The sequence below is a fragment of the Polyodon spathula genome, chromosome 2, assembly GCF_017654505.1.
Source record: "Polyodon spathula isolate WHYD16114869_AA chromosome 2, ASM1765450v1, whole genome shotgun sequence".
NCBI classification, from domain to species: Eukaryota; Metazoa; Chordata; class Actinopteri; order Acipenseriformes; family Polyodontidae; genus Polyodon; species Polyodon spathula.
The window spans coordinates 83,582,192-83,604,741 of record NC_054535.1 but is presented as its reverse complement, the minus strand read 5'-3'; the positions used below and the strand labels follow the sequence as shown (position 1 = coordinate 83,604,741).

Here is a 22,550-nt window from a genome sequence, read left to right as displayed (position 1 = left end):
TGTTGCAATTATGTAACACCTTCAACACAAAAATATCGCAATTTGCATTGTATTGCAGAGAGCTGGACAAATCGGATCTATTATGCATTACACGTGTACTGCTCGGCTCGATGGGCTATGCTGCTGTGTTTTGAATTTTGTCTTAAATGCCCAAATTTAAAGGACGCGTTTCGTTACAAAATATCATTGGTTTCAAATAGTCACGCTGCCCCTGTATGTAAATTAGCGGCCATATTAGTCAAACCCTTTCTTTCAGACAAAGTACTAAAAGGAGGCGGTTTTGTGGGATTTGCAGCTTCCTTTTCTTTTGCAGCTTTCCTAACTCCTTTTGCTTCTTAACATTTTTATTAATTTTCTTTTCATTTTCATATTAACACAGTACGCCCTTATATTGATACATATTTGCAAGAAAAAGGGCTCTTTTTTTAAATCTGCAGTGTCTTCGGTGTATATATATATTTTATATTATTTACAAAAGTGTTAAACAAGGTTTTTTTTTTGTTTTGTGTTTTTTTTTTTTTTTTTTTTTTTTAATAACTATTTTTGCATCTTTGCCGGTTGGCGCTTCTGCCCGCTTTGCTTGTCTCTTTTTGTCACAATGGCGACGGCAACTTCCACCCCGGCCGGGCAAAGAATAAGCAGCCGCTCCAGCGCTGGAAGCACCCCTTTGAGTCCTACCAGGATAACCCGGTTGCAGGAGAAAGACGATTTGAGGAACCTGAATGACCGTCTGGCAGTCTACATTGACAAGGTGCGGAGCTTGGAATCTGAAAACAGCGTCTTGCAGTTGCAGATCTCCGAGAAAGAAGACGTTCGGAGTCGGGAGCTCACCGGCTTGAAGTCCCTCTATGAAAACGAGCTCGCAGACACGAGGAGATCCCTGGATGATACAGCCAGAGAAAGAGCCAAGCTGCAGATTGAACTGGGCAAGATCAAAACGGAGCACGAGCAACTGCTGCAGAAGTAAGATTTTTACTTTTTGTAGGCTAAAGAAACACGTCTACCTAAGTAAAGTACATCTCGTTTGTAGGGTAACAAGTATTTTTGCTTACTATAGCAAGTGCCTTATCATGCGAAAATGAACTTTAAAAACAAAACCTGTTTAGACGGTTCAAGGTGTAAGAAAGGTTGTGATTTAGGCACTTAAGTGGCATTAATGTGAGGCTGTTGTGTGCAGTGCTTGTGTAAACGCGTGTGTTTGCTAGTACAGTTTAAAATGCGCACGCTGTGTATTCCACCTGTGAGCAAAAGCGCTTTCAACAGTTCTGTTGTCAGACCAGCAACTCAACCTGGGTGTTGAGATGAAATCGCTTGCACCTGATAAATGTCAGAACTACTGTGAACTTTTACTAAGTTATACCACGTTTTCTATGAAGTTTGAAATGAGGAATTACAGAAGGTGCTCGTGTATCGTGCGTAGTTGATACTTTGTAACCTAGTGTAGGCAACAGTATGTTTTTTTTTTTTATCGATACATTGGAACTAAAGTAAGTGCCACACCTTTGTTTTGCATGATACGATAGGGAGAGGGGTGCATAGCTCGCCTAAATGTTTCTCGAAGTATTATCTGTTTTAGTCTCATGTTGAATTATTTACTTCTAAGCCTATATTGATATAACCGCGACGTTATTCAGGCTATCCCAATCGCCTGTACCGCTTTCTTTTTTCCCCAGCACGTTAATAGTTGGGATAAAGGGGGTCGTTCTGCATGGATGTTATGTTTTTGAAAAGGAGGGGCGGAGGTATTTTTTTCTTTAACACGAGGATTGATGTTCAATATATATTGTATGATTACTTTTACTGCTAAACGAGTGCGTTATCTGCCTTATCAAATCTAGGACTCTAACTGGGTGAAATTTGCTTTCTTTGTCGTATCATTCAATTATGGCTGACTTAACCTAGACAAAGGTTGCGAAATAGTGTGTGTGTGGACACTATATATATATGGTGCTTGGTGCTTTATTTAAACACGAATTGGTGGAACCGCCTTATTCAGCCTTGCTTTGTTTAAACAAAACTAGTGTGTGTAATGAAATTGATTGGTACTCATTTGCCTCTACTGATGTGCAGACATCGTATTTTATTAATTAATACATATGAATACTTTTAATTTCGGCCCAAGAGATGTGCGTGTTACTGCCACTTGAGTTATGCACCTGATTTTAGTTTCGCCATGCTTCTATATAGATATAAAGAATCAATACCCTTCTCCATAAAACAGTAACATGGGGGCCCAGTGACGATCCAGTCACACGAATGTAGTTGTAAATTGGAATGACCGGGTTGCATAACCCTGCAGCATCGATTAAATAGTTCAGTTCCTTTTGAAACACATCAAGTGTTGACTGACTTGTAGCAGATCCACAGTGTTATTTTTATTTTGCTCCCCTCACTGGGGATACACAGTGGAGGCTGTTGTACTGAATGCCGTGCTTGTCATCTGTTTGCAGATCCAGTTGTCGACTGTACAGGGTCATTTTTGCATATGTCTGGAGAATGGCTTGTCAAGTTAATGTGAAATTCTATTGCTAATTCTTCTGTACATAGTTCATGTATCATGCTCATCGCATTTTGTCGTTGTACTGGTGGCTTTAATGCTGAATTTAAGTGGCAGGGGGTGATTTTGTTTTACTTCAAGTTGCTGGGATCCCATTTGTTTCCCTTTGTGTGAAATTACACTGGTTTTAAGGAGGGGTAGTTTAACATTTGATTTGCTTCCATGTTCTGTCCTTGCAGTGTAGTATCTGGAATGCTGGAGAGATTTTTGAGTTGAGTAGTTAAGGGCACAATGAGTGCTGTTTAAATGGGTGATGCTAATCCATATCAGTTGGAGTAAATGCTTAATGTAGTACATAACTCAATTATAAAAGGTCCCAAACACAAAGTTTTGAATCCCCATGCTAATCACTTGAGTGACACAGCAAATGTGTGGCCTATGGAGAGAACAGCTGGCAAAATTGGGCAGCAGCTATCCAAATAAAGTCCTGTTGTCTTCAACCAGAACATTTGACCAAACTGTTCTTTTGAATTTCATACCACTGTTACTGTGAACCTCTGTTTATTTAACCCATGAAACCAATTTATCCTGCAACAAAACTGCATGTGAAGCAGACAAAACCCACCAGAAGAATGACTCTGTCCAAATACAGAACCCTCTGGCTTATTTGTGTAGAACACCTTGTTTTTCATTTTAAAACTACCAGTGAACTCCATTTACTGATAATTGCACATTCGTCTGCATCCACACACTCCGCTTCACAATGTGATACAAAGAAAACTAGAAACATGGCAAGTATTTGATTGTCAAAAGCAGCAAATGGCTACTGAAAAGATGGGTGGCTTCACAGGTTTTTACTGTAACTCTAGGCTTGAAACGGGGCTCGAAATTAACGGTGGCCATGTGGCAATTGCCATGGGTGCAATGCCTGTCAAAATAAGTCTATTCACGGCAGCTTTGGCCACAGTGTCCATTCCACTACAGCAACTAGACACCTGTACACACCAAATTAGGCAGTGATTACCTGATTTTCAGGGGAAAAACAAAAACCCTACCCTTTCAAGCACATGGATTTCTACCACATGTAGTAATTCCATCTCAAAGATCAATAAAAAAAATAGGAGGCCTTTCACAATTTGCATATGTGCAAAACCTGATCATTTTTTTCAGGTCTGTAGTTTTACAAATGTTTAAGCTACTTGTCATTGTTGTTCTATACTGTAACTTAAATGTGATTCAATTGTCATTATCCCAATGTTGTAATATCCTTTACCAAAATGAAACCAAGACGGTAGGAAATACTTTTCTACATTTTGTATTGGTGTTTATTATTATGATTAGTCCATCTTATGATAAAGATAAGCTTGTTGGTTTTTCAGTTAATCCATAAATGAAACTCAGCACCTTGGTATTTTGTATGTTGCACAAGGGAACGGTATTTCAGAGTTTTGCTTATGTTAAACTGTGAAGAATATGTGCTATTGAAATTCAACAAAATGGTCCCATGGCGCAGCAGTAAAAGCCCGTCCCTTCAGCTGGGATGGGTCGGTATACCGTTTTTTCGGTTTACTGCGGTTTATTTACATTACGGTATTAGTACCGTTCATTTTGTTCTACACCACAGTTATCATAATTTTAAACAATGGTTAATTTTGATAATGGTTTTGAAGGAAACGGTCAACGACACAGAATACACGTTTCAATTGCTGCTTCTGTTACTCATCTTGCTGCGCTGGCTGCTCTTGCCTGCTGTCTTTCTGACATCACGCACAGCTTTAGAGAAACGCTTCTCCAAACCTTGCAGTTCCGCACACATTTTCAACGTGCTATTTTTACATTTGTCTGGATTATCATGTCAGGTTAATGTTAATCAATTACTTTATTGTAATATTATACCTCGTTTATCACGGATTTAGTACATTGTTTAAATTGATTTAATATAGCGGTGACAAGATTGTTCACTGCTTCATTGTATAATAAAATGTCGTTAGCCTCCGCTAACAAGGTGGTAGCAGTAGTTTTTTAGTGGTTATTTGCATTATGATTAGCAGGTTACTCGTGATCTTTGCATCGTCGCTTTGGTTCACAGCCGCAGTCAGCCTCCCGCAGTAACATTTCAAAGCTGCTCTGGGCTATGCATCATCTGCACAGATTTCTGTGGGTGTTGCGTGACGTCGACAGCACATCTGCGCGATTCTGTGCAGAACTGCGGAAATCTGCGCTATAAGAACACTACCGATGTCTCGAAACTAGCACAGACCCGTGACTGCAGCAGGACAGCCTACTTATCAACGTAGTTTTGTTTAAACAAGTTCTAACAGTATTCCAATTTTCTTAGGCAAGTGAAGAACTTTTTATAAAAGTATTAGTTTTAAATGTTTACAAACTCTGTGTTTAAAATGCTCACTATGCTCTGACTTTCTTGCCAGTTCCTCCAGTTTTATTTTAGTAGTTTTTGAGGAACATTCGTTTTAAAGATAAGCCACAGGATATTGGAAGCGGTATGTCATTCAGACTGACTGCAAAAATAAGCTTTGAATTTCTGCATTCCTGGTAACTATTAGGAGGAGCTGCTTGAATGCAGCTTTCTGAATAGTACAGGAAATAGTGGGGAACTTCCAGTATCTAAAACTATTTTCAAAAGTTCTTTTCGCATCCTTCAGAACTGACCCTCTATCAAATTGACTGTCAATATACTAAAACATTGTAAAGACAGACTAGTAATTTCCCAAATTCTATACCGGGCATAATTAGCCTCTTTTGACATCGTCAAGAATAAGGGCAGGGCTTCTACAGTATCTGTATCTCTTCATTCTAGAGTGCTTTTGTTTGCCCTGAGTTATGGGATTGTGAAACCAGCACCATGCATTCAGAGCTATTTCTTTCTACCATATGCTGTACTTAAAATAAATACATACGTTTAAATAGAAAAAAAATTAATAGTAAAACTAATAGTTCAGCTCTCCTTTTCACACTGTTTACCTTTCCACTTCGTCCATACTATCCATAGTAAATAGATCTGCTTATTTGAAAATACTCGGAGGTACTTGGTGACTCGAAGAGGGAGCCTTTATCTTTCCTTTGCTAATCTTTATTGAACAGTAGTTACTCCGAACACTCCAAGGCTCACTGTCAAATAAGGTATGTGTTGGGGCTGTCTTCACATCCTGCTGCTGTGACATGGCCAGCTCTCTGTAAGACCCCTGACTAGAATACAAGATGCAAATCACAATGGCTTTTTTGCAAGGCAGTCTTAATCAAAGACTTACAGACTTTTGGTGGTTTGTGGTAGGCTATGACAACTAAAACATTTAAAATCCAAGCTTCATTTTTATAGATATTATTTTTCCTTCTGACTAGCAAATTTGGCTTTGTGCAGTAAGCTATCACAGAGTGGGCTCTCCTTTTTTCTAGTAAGTCCTCTCTGTCTGTTAACTATACTAGTCTGAGAGACCTGGACAGGTGTGGGCTGTGTGCTGCCTTCCTTTTCTAGAGCCTGTGAATGAACAGATGGACAGAACAGCAGAAGGAACTGTTTTCCTAAGGACCGTTTCAGCTGCCTGAAGCTGTATGTTGTCAGGGGTAGGTTTTACAATGTCAGACTAGCTACAGTGCTCTGTCTGGTTGGATAAAGCTCATGCTGGTTTTGGTCCAGTCTTTGGCAAATGTGTTCTTCCGTTAACATCCACTCTTGAACCTGGGTCTGTTGTGGAGGAGTCTTTTGGTTATAAAGAATTATTTTGGCAAGCTAGGCTATTCATTTTGGGCTACTACTTTTTTCTGTGTTCTAACAGAAGTTGGTTTCATGCCAAATTGCCCTCTACCCCCATTCGTTAACCTACACAAAGAATGACAGTATTGTTTAGGAATGCTTTCCCTGTGTTGCACGGAGCCACATTTTCCTTTCCTGCTGTAGTCATTTTATTGGGGTGCATTCAGTCTTTGTGATTTGAGCTGTGTAGCTGTATTTATTAAGCAACCACAGAGTTATTGTGCTGTGTATTACAGCAGGAAGTATTTTACATCAACCATTTTCTGAAGCCCCTCCAAAAATGTAGAGTCATCAACATGGCTTTTCATTGAAGTTGTATGGTGCAGTGAAGCGAAACACTCCACGGTCATTCATGATTTAAGCTTTACACAACTGTTTACTACTGTTGTATATCGTTTGGTACAAGTGTGTTCGAACTATCTGCAAACATTTTGGTTCTTAATGTTTTGGGGTGGGGGGTGTTGCTGCCGTGTTGGGCTCTGACCTGGAAGCTGCATCCTGTGGTCACTCTGCTTGTTTGGAATGGGTTTCTCAAATAGGACATCATGAGAAATGCACGTACATCGATTCATTTCTTCTTACATTGTTCCTTCCCGATAGCTACATGTACAACTCCTGCCAGTAAACTTAAAAGCTTTGTAGCTCATTAACATTTACAGCTGTGGTGTGTAAACCAACCTTTTTATCTTTCCCGCAGCTATGCAAAGAAAGAGTCAGAACTTAATGGAACCCAAGCCAAGCTTAAAGACACAGAGGCGTCTCTCAACTCCAAAGAGGCAGTCCTGGCCACAGCACTCTGCGACAAGAGATCCCTGGAGGCCAGCCTGGACGATCTACAAGATCAATTTTCACAGGTAGATGCACAGTTTGGCTGCAGTTTATGGTGAAGTAATTGTGGGGGGGGGGTATATTGGAGCAGCATTTCTGTAGCAACTGCTAGATGTGCCACCTTTTGGGTTGTGAAGTTAGGTGTTAACATGGTCTGTTCAGTTACACCCCAGGGACTTACGCACAGAAAAAAATCAATTCTGCTGTATCTCTGTACAAGTATGTGCAAAGTAACAAAAGTAGCGTCCAGTTGATTTGGGTTCTTCTCTCATACTGGCTACCAAAATACTAAAAAGTTTTTAAAACGAGTTGCTGTGCTCGGCATTTAACAAGGTGATGTCAATTTCCCCTGGCGGTAGAGTGCTCTGGATTGCATTGGGTGCCACCTTTAGTGTACAAAACAAAGACCGTCTTACTCTCCTTTTGCTGATAGATTTGCAACGTGGGGCCTTTGTCCTGGTATTTTCTGGCAAAATCGATCAATGTTCCCTTTTATCCTCAGTGTGATCCAACATGTTTCTCTGTTAACTGCGATATTTAATATTGCGCACCTATGTGTGATCGGTTTAATGCGTAAAATTACACGCTCATGGAATTCCCCAGGGTGTATTGTGTGTGTGTGTTTTTTTTTTTTTTTTTTTTTTTTTAGCACAAGTTGAATTCTAATTCTTAAACTTAAGGTCATGTTCTGTCTTTATTTTAATTTTTATTTTTGAATGGGCAATGACATGGCCCAGGTGTGAGGAGTAATGAAAATGTTTACATCTGGACTGAAGTAAAAGCTGTCTGCAATTGCTGCACATTCCCCAAGTTTCACAAGTCTTCCCCCATCCCATCTTATGTTTCTGTATTCAGAACAGCGATACATAGTGATGGGAGGTCTGTTGTATTTGCATTCTGTTTGCATAGTTCACCAGCAGGGGGAGCCATAGTCGAAGCTTTCTCACCAAGGTTGTTTTAAACGTCTTAACAAAGCTCGTTGAATAGGAGCTCTAGAAAAACACCTAATTGAGTGGCTTCCTTACTATTTCCTGTTTTCAGTATTTAAATGTGCAAGATATATCCCCTAATAAGTATTTCGAAGTGTAACCATGCACAGTAACAGTTTGGTTCACCACTTTAGCTATTGAAGTAAATCAGTAGTATGTAACTGAGTTTGGATTTGAGCTGCGTGTATCTTTGTGAGTGGTGGCCCAATACCCAGTATAACTAATGTATAGGTCTGGCAAGTCCCTTCCGCAGCAAGACATGAGACATTCTGGTGGAAACTATTGTTTTATAATTGTATATTAGATTATTAATGAAATTGTGTGATGCACAGCTGGAGACTGGGATGGCAACTGCAAAGAAGCAGCTGGGAGAGGAGACCCTCCTGAGAGTGGACCTGGAGAACCGCTGCCAGAGCCTCAGTGAGGAGCTGGAGTTCCGCAGGAACATGTATGAAGAGGCAAGTCACGCTGGCCTTCAATACGTTTGTGCTTGACAATTTCTAGAATAATTTTTTTTAAATTTGTCACTATTTTTTTTTTATTTTTGTTTGTTTAAAAAAAATAAATAAATAAAGTGGTCCAAAATTATCGTCTTGTTCTGAAAGTGTTGGGCCACGTGCTGGGAGGGGAGGTAAATGTATAGTCATTTATTTGTATCCAAAATAATCCACTTTTGTAGAGTTTGGACTGAGATGGGGTGGGAGCTAGATAGTGGGAATGTCTGCAGGAGCTGCTGTTTAACATTGACTCTATCTGCTAATGGGTCTCCTAAAGGAGATCAAGGAAACGCGCAGAAGTCACGAGACTCGGATGGTGGAGGTGGATTCTGGTCGTCAGATGGAGTACGAGTTCAAGCTGGCCCAGGCACTGTCTGAGATGAGAGAACAGCATGACCTGCAAGTGAAAATCTACAAGGATGAGATGGAACAGACTTACCATGCAAAGGTATGGAGAAGAACAAATGCAGCTCCAAGTGTATATGTGTAGCTTCATTTGTTTGATACATTTTCAATTTGGTTTAAGAGTTTAACCGGTATATACCCTTGAAACTACCTAATCTTCAAGGGGGGACTTGGTAAGCAGAAAGCATCAGAACAAAAAACTCAAATGCTATGGTTATACAGGATGTTATGGCAAATTGGAAAGTCCCCCCCCTCCCCCACAGTAAAAAAAAAAAAAATGCTTTTCATGACACATCATGGTCTGAAAATAAATATTTCTTAATTATTCATTTATTGCATAAATGAATGAATTAAGAAATAATGCAATAAAGAAAAGTAATTCACTTTTAATTATACAACAGATATTCCTAAATTATTTAAATTACTTACCTGGACCACATTTAAATGTTTAATTGGAGAATATTTAGTTTTTAAAGATGTTCTGTTTTCACCATCTGTGAATTATCAAGCAAATGACATGTGAAATGGCCCCTTGTACTGGACAGTGCAATCTTTAGCAGGAATATTTCTGATGCTGGAAGACATTTTAACCACCAGCTTCCCATTTTATTTTGGTGCTTTTGTGCAGATTTTTCATTCTTGGTGATTTTGGACAGTTCAGCTTTTTTTAAATACACACTTTTTTCTATTATAAAAACAAATATATTTCAATAGAACTTAAATAACAATGTTTACAATTGCAGCATTGTAGTGCAGCAAAATAATTGTGCAGTCATATCACTTTTTAGAAATTCTTTGATAAATTTCAAAGCAGATGCTCTTCAAACTCTCATCGGTGCTATCGTTTATCAGGTACGCGTACAGTACTGTGAAAGTATTTGCCCCCATCTGATTTTCTGCATTTTTGCACATTTGTTCATATTGAATTTGGTCAGATCTTTTTGTGGGTTGTAGTAGTATATAGAGGGAGTCTGTTTGGTATGCAAGGTAATCCAACATGCAGTCTTCGGGTGTGAAAGTTATTGCCCCCCGTAGTTAACTCAACCTAATTGAAGGGATAATTAGGGTCAGCTGTTGGTTAACCAAAGTATTCAATCAGGTCTGATTTGGGTCAGCCCTATCCAATATAAATCTGACTAACTTTAGCCCTTTACCATCAGAGTGAAGTTGTCAGCACACAGGTTCTGGAGGCAAATCATGCCAGGATCAAAAGAAATTCCTGATGACCTCTAGAAAAAAGGTTGTTGATGCCTATCAGTCTGGAAAGGGTTACAAAGCCATTTCTAAGGCTCTGGCTCCACCAAACCACAGTCTGAGCCATATTGTCCAAATGGAGAAAGTTTGGGACAGTAGTGAATCTTCCCAGGAGTGGCCGTCCTGCCAAAATCTCTCCAAGAGCAAGGTGTAAAATCGTCCAGGAAGTCACACAGAACCTTGGAACAACATCCAGGGATCTTCAGGCCTCTCTCACCTCGGCTAAGGTCAGTGTTCATGACTCCACCATCAGAAAGACACTGGGCAAAAATGGGATTCACGGCAGAGTAGCAAGGCGGAAACCACTGCTCACTAAGAAGAACATGAATGCTCGTCTCAAGTTTGCCAAAAAGCACCTGGATGATCCTCAAGAGTTCTGGAACAATGTTCTAGGGACAGATGAGTCAAAATTGGAACTTTTTGGCCAACATGTGCCCTGTTATGTCTGGCGAAAACCAAACACTGCATTCCACAGTAAGAACCTCATACCAACGGACAAGCATGGTGGTGGTAGCGTCATGATATGGGGATGATTTGCTGCATGAGGACCTGGATGACTTGTCATCATTGAAGGAACCATGAATTCTATAGGAGAATGTCAGGCCATCCGTCTGTGAACTGAAGTGCAGCTGGGTCATGCAGCAACACAATGATCCGAAACACACAAGCAAGTCTACATTGGAATGGTTGAAGTAAAAGAAATTTTAAAGTTTTGGAATGGCCTAATCAAAGTCTAGACCTGAACCCCATTGATGTTGTGGCAGGACCTGAAACCAAGCAGTTTATGCTCAAACCCACACATGTCACTGAGTTGAATCAGTTCTGCATGAAGGAGTGGGCCAAAATTCCTCCCCGGCGCTGTGAGATCAAGAACTACAGGAAGCGTTTGTTTGCAGGTGTTGCTGCTAAAGGTGGCGTAACCAGTTAATGAGTCTAAGGGGGCAATTATTCACATGGGGGCATTGGTTGTTGCATAACTTTATTTAATAAATAAATAAAGTATCAATTTTGTGTTTGTTCACTCACGGTCCCTTTTATCTAATAGATTTTGGTTGAAGATCTGATAACATTGTGTCAAATATGCAAAAATGTGGAAAATCAGACCGGGGTCATACTACTTCACGGTACTGTACATCAGAAAACGTCGCTGTTATATGCATCATCTCTGAAGTGAAGGTACTTCAACAACAGAATAAATTGTCATTTTGACCAGTACCAGTCCTGGCAAGGTTTCCTTAAACCCTCCTGTAACAAAGAAGTAAATACCCTCATCTCATTCTCGTAGTAGGCATTCATTTTTTACTCTGATTGCAACTGCCCAGCTGTGTATCTACAGATGGTCTGGTCTTTCAAGTACATTTCTTAAGGACTATTGCCAGCGAAAAACAAAACTTCAGACTATAGTAGCATATGTTGTGTATATTGATTTAGTGTAGCAAGTCAAAGACATGAAGCTTTGCAGAGGCACAGATAACACCCTGCACGCTATTCTTGTGGGAGTGACAGATTTGGACTTGCATGCACTCCACGTGGAAATCGTGGGGATAAGCAGCTGGGTGGTAAAAAGTTATGCAGCTCTATGCAATGTGTTCAAACATTTACTGGAAGGAAATTAAACTGGCTGCCAGGTTCTTGAATGTGACCTGTAGTACGCCACTAAAACCTTTGTATTTAGGTGGTAAATATATATTTACCACCTATTCAGCAATGGAAATTCATGGAACTACGTATTGCATGACAATCGGTACATTACACAAATCTTAATCTCCGATTACTTTGAAGAAAACACAGCCATAATCATAAGTGTACTGACCTGTTTTGAAACGGCAAGCTGTTCTATGAAGCAAGAACCTCAATTCATCAATCCTGAACCATAGCACAATGTAACATTGCCTGCAGTGTCTTGACACAAGTGAGTCGTACAATTTGTTGGTGTCGTTGACAAATGTGGTAATGGCTGCAGATTTTGCAGTGCACTGAATACTATGCAAAAGTTTAGGTCTTCACAAATGTGTGGCCTTGAATTTAGTTTTTTCTAAGAGGTCATGAGGGTAACTATAGTTTTAAAATATAACATTTAGATTACTCTTTCAACCAATTTAAAACACAAATCAAAAACTAACCTGTAAAGGAATAACTACTTTATGGCTTGTGATGAAATCTCTGACTGCACATTGCCTGTTTAGGCCTTTGGATGTGCAAGTGATGCATTTCCTTCCTGTTGGTCAGGAAGGCAAACTGAAACTAAGTGGACTCTGTTCCTCATTTTTAACTGTCATTTTGTGTTCAATTCAAAATGCTGACCTGTTTGTCTGTTGAATCCAGGTGGAGAACACCAGGCTGTCCTCTGAGATGAATAGCAGCGCAGCCAACATGGCCCAAGAGGAACTGAAAGAGACCCGCCTGCGGGTCGAGAGCCTGTCGGCCCAACTTGCAACCCTACAGAGAGAGGTGAGTGGCCAATCCTGTAAGTATTTTAAGAGGAGATGCATTGAACAAGCACAGCTTGTTGGTTGTACTTGCAGATGTTTGAGCCTAATAATATTGTGTTTTGAAATGGGATTCTAATAAAGTTTGTATGTTCATGCCTGAAGTCTCTGTGTGTAGTTTTTTTTTTTTTTTTTTTCTCAGAGGTTTAAAATGTATGACTTGTGAAAGTGGTGTGCAATTCTCTGCCAACTAACATGAAACTGCTTTTTGTAGTCGAGAGGGTGGCAGGATAGGATCAATGAGCTGGAGAATGCACTGGCAAGGGAGAGGGATACCAGCCGCCGAGTCCTGGCTGAGAGGGAGCAAGAGATTGCGGAGATCCGGGAGAAAATGCAGCAACAACTGAATGAGTACGAGCAGCTTCTAGATGTGAAGTTAGCCCTGGACATGGAGATCAACGCCTACAGGAAGCTGCTAGAGGGAGAGGAGGAGAGGTAAGGCCTACCAAGACTTGATTCAAACAGGCTTTCATGCAGATGTCTGCTGCTTTTGTAAAACAGTCAAGGTAAAGCAAAATGCAGTAAGCCTGTTTTTTGCTGAGTTGTGGCAATACAAAGCAGTTATGCTTATTAGCTGAATGTAGTGTGTGGGTGGTTCACTGATAGCGAGAGTCAGTGTCTTTGAGACGCCTTGCAGGTGCACAGAATTTATTAACACATGCTTTTCTTGTGGACACTCTCAGGGTTGCTACCACCAATCGGTATTGCCCTGAGGTATTGTACATGTAGAAATACATAATAAAAATTAAAAAAAAAAAAAAAAACTAAAAGGGCTGCTATAAGCAGAGTCTCTCCACCTCCGTGGGCCTGCGAGGTGTCAGATTCTGTGATGTTCTCTCAATACTTTAATGGGGTTTTCCTGATATACCCCCTGAGCTAAAATAACATCCCAGGGACCATATCTTTACCAGTATGGGTGCGTGGTAACCAATACTACAGCTGGAGTTTTCAGTTGTCTCCGCTACCTTTTTTTGGTTAGCCACTGCTGCCTGCTGCTGTATCATCAGGAACTGGCAGTTTCTTTTTCTACATTTTGTAGACTTTCGCTTTCTGTTCTTCGGCCAGAGCTTCTGCTGGATTGTATCCTACTAGGTACAACCCAAGGAATAGGAGACCGTAATTTTTTGAGGTTGACCTGCCCCTCAACCAATCGGAGGTCTGCACGACACACCCTCGCTCAGACAGGCGGGTCAAACTGGGCTTCTATCTAATTTTGTCTGTGTGGTCCTTCCCTCCACAGACTCAGACTGTCTCCCAGCCCCTCGTCCCGGGTCACAGTGTCTCGTGCCTCTTCAAGCCGCAGTGTGCGCACAACTCGCGGCAAGAGAAAGCGTGTTGACGTGGAGGAGTCTGAGGCCAGCAGCAGCGTCAGCATCTCCCATTCAGCCTCTGCCACGGGCAGCATCTGCATTGATGAGCTGGACGTTGATGGGAAATTCATCCGATTGCAAAACACGGCAGAGACGGTGGGTTTCTTTACTGCTGGTAGAATGAAGTCTGGTTTGTACAGTATACATGTTGCATTACTTAACTGGACCACCTTATATAATATAAAAATAACCTGTTCTCTTGTACTTTTGCTTTTCACAGGATCAGCCAATGGGAGGCATGGAGCTGATTAGAACAATTGGAGAAACCTCAGCCACTTACAAGTTTACCTCAAAATATGTACTGAAGGCTAACCAGAAGGTCACGGTAAGTCTAACTGCAGTGATCTAACATAGTTTTGCATGCACATTTTGGTATTCTGGACAAACTATTCGATGTGGCTAAATTTCAGGGGTATTGATTTTTATATAACATGCTGTCACCTCATGCAGTTTGGACGAGGACAGCAAAGCTCAGCTGGATGCTCAAACTGTATGGAATGATTTGCTATAATGAGACTACCTTATTAGAAATCACAAAAATGAAGATTGCACTTAGGAACTGCTGTCAAACATAACAACATTTGGTGCAGCATCCCAAATTTTAGGTCACTTCATTCACCCATCAAGGGATTAAGAGTTTGATCCACTTGTGTGTTTTTAAAAAAAAAAAAAGTGAACTTGTCTTGTTAACAGATCTGGGCTTCTAATGCTGGAGTTGGAGCCAGACCTCCTACAGACCTTATCTGGAAAAACCAGAGCTCCTGGGGTACTGGGGAAAATGTGAAAGTTATACTGAAGACTTCTCAGGGAGAGGTAAAATATCTGGGGGAGCTTTTTTATTTGCGCGGATGGAAAAATACAAAAGATATTTAGCAACTCCAGTCCTTGCTTCATATAGAACTAATCTGCTGATCTTTTCATGTTTCTAACCTAGGAAATTGCTCAGAGGACCACTGTCTTTCAAACCACTATTCCAGAGGAAGAGGAGGAGGAGGAGGATGAGGAAGATGTGGTTGAAGTGAGTGAGGAAGACCTTTTCCACCAGCAGGTAAAGCTCTGCCTGTATCATTTTGGATGGATTTAAATTGTGGCCTTTTTTGTCCTAAAGACATGGTAACAGGGGACCTCTTGCATGTCCTGGTTGGCAACATAAAGCATCTTGGCTCCCTCTAGTGAACTAGTGTAGAATAATTTTCTGCGACTCCTCTTGTTGCCTGTATTGCCTAGCTACCACAATTGGACAATATTCAAAATGTAGTGTTTCTAAACCATATTTAAATACTAATTTTTTTTTTTCCCCCAGGGAGATCCAAAGGCATTCAACAGAAGCTGTTCAATTATGTGAACATCAGCTGTACTTCCTGTATTGTTGGTTTATTTAAGCTGCCGACATCAGAACTTCCTCAGAAATAATCCATATTTTTGTACCTTTTTTTATGTTGGACTTGTTTAATTTGTAAAACCATGGTTCTGGAACTTTTTTATTTTGCTTTACAGTTCGATGTACAACACTACTTTTTAAAAAAGCACAATTTTATTTTTATTTTTCTGGTAATGTGAATCAAATGCTTAACTTCACTACATTTGACAGAATTGGACAAATTTGGTATTTATTTTTATTTAATTGTGTTGAATACTATTGTGTAGTTTTAGGACTATAGCAAAAGCCTTGTACAAAGACTGGCAAGTTTGCAGATTCAAGTTGATACCGGGTTACTTGTGTTGAGGTGCTGTGAATTCTTTTTGTTTGTTTTTTTAAACTATCTAAAGATCCTTTTTCTCTTAGAATGTTTCTTTGTAAAGGCTGTTGCTTTTGGGTAAACAGGTGGGAAACTGAAGGATAGAATGGTTTTAATGTGATGTGTACATTAGCTAGGCAGGCAGCTGCAGTTTTGAAACTTAGATATTATCCTTTTACAAGTGAAAATAAAAATGTATTTAAAACTTAAAGGACCTTTTTTGTTTTTACTGCTTCATGGTCATTGTGGCCAGGAGAATCGGGGAGGGGAAGTTTCTAAGTCAAGTGGTAGTGAAAATAAAGGAAATGTAGGATAATTTTCTATAGATCTTTTCTATTGTCTAACATAAGGTTGATCTATTGAGTGCTGCATGGTAGTAGCTATAAAGGTAGAGCTGAAGCTGTTTAGTTTTATAGATAAATAATATACTAGAACCCCTCACTAGGGGTCAGTGGTGACTAGATGATATTTCCAAGACCTGCAGTTAATTGAATGGTGATCAGCCAAAACAAGACTTGGTACTCTGGTGCATAACACAAGACAAACTGGACATATGCACAGCTGAACAATCTGAATATGAAAAATGTCATAGGCAGCGATTAACAAAGGCAAAGCAGAATGCCCTCATTTGTGCCCCCCCAACAGCGCTGACTGCCACTCTAGCCATTCATGGAGAACTCCAGTGGGGGTGTTCTGGAGAGACCTCCTAGCATGGTCTTAGTCGTGAGTGCTTGCTCTAACCAGACTGCTCTAGCTCCAAAGATAACCTGTCACTCAACTTTGAGTCTCCCTGTGTATTCACAACAAATTAAACTAGATGGCTGGTGAATACGACTCGACCACTATACCACTAGAAATATGGTACACTGAGTTCTTGGATACAATAGGCTTATATATATATAAACCATTGTGATAAAATATTAACATTTAACTGATAAGCAAACAAAACATTCCCTTTGTCCCATTGGTTAAATTATTGGGCCTTATTTAAATCCCCAGATCACAGCCTATTAAGGGGAGGAGAGTCTAGACTCTTTTTGCAATTGGTTATGTGGGTTGGCAGTCTCTTGGATAAATCTCTTGGATAATCTTTTGGAGGTAAACTTCAGTTTTTTTTTTTTTTTTTTTTTTTTTTTTTTTTTTTTTTTTTGTGTTGTTTTTTAAATGTTGCTGTATATACAGTTGTAATTTTAAAAGCTTACATACCCCAGTGGACGTTTTATAATTTCTAGAAATTTCTCAAGAATTTTAGGAAAAATCTTCTATAGCAAAAGTTTTGTTTTTGTGGATGAGGAGAAAGTTACAAAAAATAGTAAAATTCCAGAAATAAGAATTAAGCTTTTTATACACTATTCTACTATTGTCTGTAAGGTGCTAGAAATTAATATGATAACACCGAACCCAATTCTAGTAAATGCTGGATTGTAGGTGAACATTGTTAGAATATAAAAGGGTTAGGCATAGGATGAGTGCTGTCATTACCAATAAGTCCATATGGGGGGGAAAAATCATTCTCCTTAGGCAGGATTATTTATTGTCATAAAGCTCGTGAAGGATACAAGAAGATTTCTAAGCATTTGGGTATCCCATTTTCAACTATTGTTTCTGTTATCAAGAAGTACAAGACTCGTGCTACTGTCACAACAATCCTTCGGTCTGGAAGAAGGCCTTTCACCAAGAACAAGTAGAAGAATTGTGAGGAAGGTTAATAACAATCCAAGATTGATTGCCAAAGATATTCAAAGTGAATTGCCTGCAAGTGAGGCTGGGGTTTCCATTTCAACCATAGGTTGAGTATCGCATGGTGAAGGTCTCCATGGTTGCAGGCCAAGGAAAGAGACACTCTTAGGAAAATGTCACAAGGACAATTGTTTACAGTTTGCAAAACGGCATTTGAATGATGGATACGAGTTCTGGTCGAAGGTTTTATGGAGTGATGAAACAAAAATTGAACTATTTGGTCACGCTGATAGTCATTATGCTTGGAGAAAGTTGGGCGAGGTGTACAAAGAAAAGAATACCGTACCTACTGTCAAGCATGGAGGTGGGAATATCTTTCTATGGGGCTGTTTTTACTCCTAATGGCACAGGAAATTTTAGTTCCAAAAGATATTGGCCAATCATCTGAAACACTCCACTACAAAACTTGATTTAAAGTGCAACTGGACGTTCCAACACAATAACGATCCAAAGCACGCATCAAAATCTACTTCAGAATGCTTCAAGAATAAAATCAAGTTCTGGACTGGCCTTGTCAAAGTCCTGCTCTAAATCTGATCTGAGAATATTTGGTATGAGTTGAAGGCTGTGCACAAAAGAAGTCCTTGGAATTTGAATGAACTGGAACAATTTAGTGTTTTGTAGTGGTCTAAAATCACTAAAGAATTATGCCAAAAGCTCTTTGACAAATATCCTAATCGTTTTAAGAGATTCTTGCTAAAGGTGCCTCAAATAGCTATTAACTTCATTTTCCTTGTCGGGGTATGAATACTTTTAAATTAGCATTTTTGGAGTTTTGCAAAAAAAATTGCTGAAATGAATAATTGTAGACCTCTATTTCTTGTAACTTTTTCTTTTTTCCTCATCCATAAAAGCAAAACTTTTTACTACAAAAGATTTTTTTTGTTTTTTGGGAAATTTCTAGAAATTATAAATTCATTGGGGTAAAAAAAAACTTTTGACTACAACTGTATGTGTAGTACAAAACTGTCCCGATGAAAGTTGGACAAAAGACAAGGTAAGTTGGTTTCTGACTTGCACGTTCACGGTTTTCATTGGTTCATCAGTCTAACATGCGAGTACAGAATTGAAGCACAAGAATGGAGACGTGAACAGAGCATTTCTAAATATTGGGCAATATGTTCCTATCCTGAGTGTAATTTTGTATTTGTTCTTAGAACCATTAAGACGACTCAGTTGGCTGACTCAAAATTTCAGCACCTCGCTGCCAAAATAGGCTTCAACAGAAACACAAAACCAGAACCAGAGTTGAACACTTTATTATATTCAAATGAATTCAAAGTTTGCACTACACATGTATTTACAAACTGTTTTGGAAACTGCAGTTGTTACAGGTATACCATCTTGACGTGTTTTAAGAGGTACAGTGCAACAGCACACACCATGTGGCGTGGGGTGGGTACAGCAGACAGTTGAAGTTACTTGCGAAGAAGAAAAGGGACAATGTTAAACAGCACAATTACTGCCTGTATTTGCAGTTTGAATCTGTTTTCCTCACATTAATACCTTATTAGTACTGTAACTGAGAAATCTAGTGTAGATTTATACCAGGTGACATTTTGCTTTATTATTGACAGAACCTACAGTATATTTTAACCAACAGGAATGTACATGAAAACGCTGCTTATCAGCTAACTAAAAATGCTTCAGAAATTAATGTGCGTGTTTCCATATGTAATGTTGGACATCATATGCCAGTATATATGCCTAATAACATATATTGTGTTAAGTAAACACTTAACTAATGCTTTTATTTTCTAATTGAGTTGGGTAACAGTGTATACTTGTTTTGAACTATGAATAATTTCATGGAGGAAAAACATGAATTCTGGATTTTTTTTACCTGGAGAGTTCATCACTAAATTGTAACGGTCTATACCTAGTTTACAATAGAGAGGCACATACTGTAGTTATTTATTTGGTCCCCTCGCCGCAAGTATTCAAAGTAAGGCTGTCTGTCACCTTTACATATTTACAAGTTAAAGTGGTGGCAAGCAAAGCTATAAAATACATTTCTTTAGATTTTTTTTAGTATCATCTTTTAACACCCTTTGTGCTGAAGATATTATTTTTAAGAACTAAAATTAAGGATGCACAGACTCGTGCCAGACTCACCTACCAGAACGAGGCCCTTTTTTATCTCATGCAGGAAGTGCAAACATCCCTTGCAATGCTTAAAAAAAACTCAGCACAACAATAATTGTGTCATTGATTGTTAAGACTTTTAAGGATGATAACCAGCATTTTAACTTTCTGTGGTAAAGTATCCATTTAACCAGCTATATCAACAACCCTCAGAATACAAAAATAGGAAATGACACACTGTTGCAGCTTTTTGGATAATAACAGAAAATTGCGCTCAAATTGAATTTGAATTTACTGGTTGTTGGCACTTCCTAGGAAGAAGCTTCAAATTACAAATGTGGAGGTAGAAGTCTGGAGTGATGTTGGGCCAAATGTTTTTGGTTTTAGAAGGTTATGACTCACATTAAATTTCCACAAAGATTACTGCTTTAATTCTGGACTATTTGGATAAGAAGAAATGGGATACCTTATTTTAAATCTATATCATATATGTATACTCACAGCCTGCTGTAGCCTGTTTCTGAAATTAAACATTCACAGCATTTGATGGTATTGAGATTAAATACAAAACCTGCGCGTGAAGCTTGTCTGAGTCACTGGACAAAGTTTAACTTTAAAAAATAATACGATGTGGAGAGCAGAATTTAACCACTGAGGTAAAGAGAGAATAAGCACCCACTATGTTATCACTGACATTTATTCTACTGGCTTTCAATGTTCTTGCTCTTGATTTGTAGAGAGAGAATCAAAAAAACACAAAATGACATTGAGGATTTACATCCAAAAAACAATGACATTCTGTCAAGCTGTTCTTGGATTGCAGATTAATTGAACACGTATTCCTAAAGTCTAAGAAAACATAAGTATCTTCAAATTACATTGTCTTGTTACGTTGTTTACAATCATTCTTACTGCAATTACTCAAATACTGCTTTTTAATTTTTTTTGCATTTTATTAGTTCAGGAGCTGTTCTTCAGTGCTGGCAATATACAGCTGTACACTAGACGAGACTAGTGGTTACTAATGAAAGACACTTGCTGCTGACCTAGCCTGCTCCACATCTACGGTTAGTAACTAGAGCAGCTGCTGGAATCACAGCACCTTAACACACACTAGTAACTGCTGTGCAAACCACTCAGGATGACTGCAACCACCATAGGATAAGGTGACTAACCAAATGTAATTGGAAGCTACTTTGGAACAGCAAATTATAAAGAAATACTTATTTTTCTTTTTGCAAATGTGAGTTTAGACCCCTCAGTGGGTCATTGTTTTGCAGGTGCTTTAACAAAATCAAAGTGTCCTTCCAGTCATCCGGGTGCTAACACTGAAGTTGTGTAGTGGCATGTTTGACATCAAATGGGAATGAGGCCCAAAACAGTTATTAAATGCATTATATAGTCAAGAAAGAACAAAATCAGCAAGCATAATAATCACACTATCTCATTTCACACTGGATTGCAACATGTTTAACTGCACTGGTAAGCTAGGTTTCAACACGCTATTTAGATACAAAATCCTAACCATAATGCATTGTTCACATTTACACCTTCTATGATACTCAGTTTGTTTTTTGTTTGCACCTTTATGCTTTTAAATCATATACAATTATAAAACTTAAAAGTGAATTTCATTTAAATGCATCTTTACAAAGTTCAATAAAAAGCACAGCCCTATAAAATCTTTACATTACACAACAATTAGAATTATATTAAAAAAAAAGAAAAAGCCTGCTATATTAAGCTCATGCTAGCAAACAAACCTACAAATGGCCCTTTTCTTGTGGTTTGCAATTACAGTGCTTGGCTACTTCCCACCAAAAAAATCGCAGGCTATTCAAGGCATTTAAAGGCAGGATATGTCTCTTATAGACAGCATTTTAGAACACCGCTGCATTGCTGGTGTCCTCTGGGGTTGAAATCCTGGTAGGATGCCCCAGCCATTTTGCTCAGAAAAATTGCTGGGAATATACAGTAAAATGTAAAATATTTGACTGTACGCTCTGTAAAAGTTGCAGGAATACACTCAACTTCTATTCTTCTGGAAGCTAGCCTTGGAGAAATCCTGTTTGTTAACTTTCGTATTGAATGCAGTATAAAACTTCAGCTATTAATAAAGTTTGTGCTAAAAAAAACCCAGTAAGTCTTCAAACGGAACATGATTCACAAGCCTTGAGTCTTTGGATGGAATTAGTGCTGCTCCTGTAAGTGCACACAGCTTAAAACGTCTGGCAAAGCTTGAAGTCAAACAATTGTCTCCTTGGAATCCCTTTTGATTGGAGGCAGTCCTAGCTGCGCGCGCTGCGACGACGGTACGCTAGACGACTTTGGGATGAGGAGTAAGACTCTCTGATTGGTCCGGCGCCATTCATTATACAGTCTACAGTGATATCTGAAAGAAACCTGGAGAGAGGGAGGAGGGGGGGAGATTTCAAAAAGGGGGTTACATAAACCTTTTTTAAATTTTGGTTTTGAAAACTTTTTTTTTTTTTTTTTTTTTTTTTTTTTTTTTTTTTTTTATAACTTGTTTCTTTACTGAGGAGCTATATATCCCCCCCACCCCCGAGACAGCATTGCTGAGGGAAAATGATGGTCACTTGTTCAAATAACCTACAGGTATGGCCAACAGTTTTGCATCACCCTACAGATTTAACTAATTTCACTTCATAAAGTCAAATGAAACCTGCTGAATAAAGTTACGTTAACATATTGAATTATATACCGCTTTAAAGTTTTCCATATAATTAAGGGAAAACTGAAAACATTTTTAAAATGTGACATTTTGAAATCCGACATGAAATCTGTTCGACTATTATGGCTTCCGGTAGACTTTTGCAATATCATTTAGTAGTTTCTTTGTCTACATGATGTTAAATAAATTATAT

At 39.0% G+C, this 22,550-nt stretch overlaps 2 protein-coding genes across 2 annotated transcripts in view; one reads left to right on the top strand and one right to left on the bottom strand.

Annotated features, from left to right (window-relative positions):
• The first annotated feature begins 505 nt into the window (after positions 1 to 505).
• Positions 506 to 16,051, top strand: LOC121302377 (lamin-B1-like). Its single transcript, XM_041232311.1, has 11 exons — positions 506 to 963; positions 6,967 to 7,123; positions 8,419 to 8,544; positions 8,861 to 9,031; positions 12,568 to 12,693; positions 12,946 to 13,166; positions 13,972 to 14,197; positions 14,322 to 14,426; positions 14,795 to 14,914; positions 15,036 to 15,149; positions 15,405 to 16,051. The coding sequence occupies exons 1-11, from the start codon at positions 599 to 601 to the stop codon at positions 15,444 to 15,446; spliced, it is 1,773 nt and encodes a 590-aa protein (XP_041088245.1). The 5' UTR covers positions 506 to 598; the 3' UTR covers positions 15,447 to 16,051.
• Positions 16,052 to 18,831: 2,780 nt separating this feature from the next.
• Positions 18,832 to 22,550, bottom strand: part of LOC121302368 (E3 ubiquitin-protein ligase MARCHF3-like) — a 40,027-nt gene continuing 36,308 nt past the window's right edge. Inside the window, exon 5 of the mRNA XM_041232300.1 lies at positions 18,832 to 22,068. Coding sequence (XP_041088234.1) covers positions 21,910 to 22,068 — 159 coding nt within the window. The 3' untranslated portion in view covers positions 18,832 to 21,909. The remainder of the gene's footprint in view (positions 22,069 to 22,550) is intronic.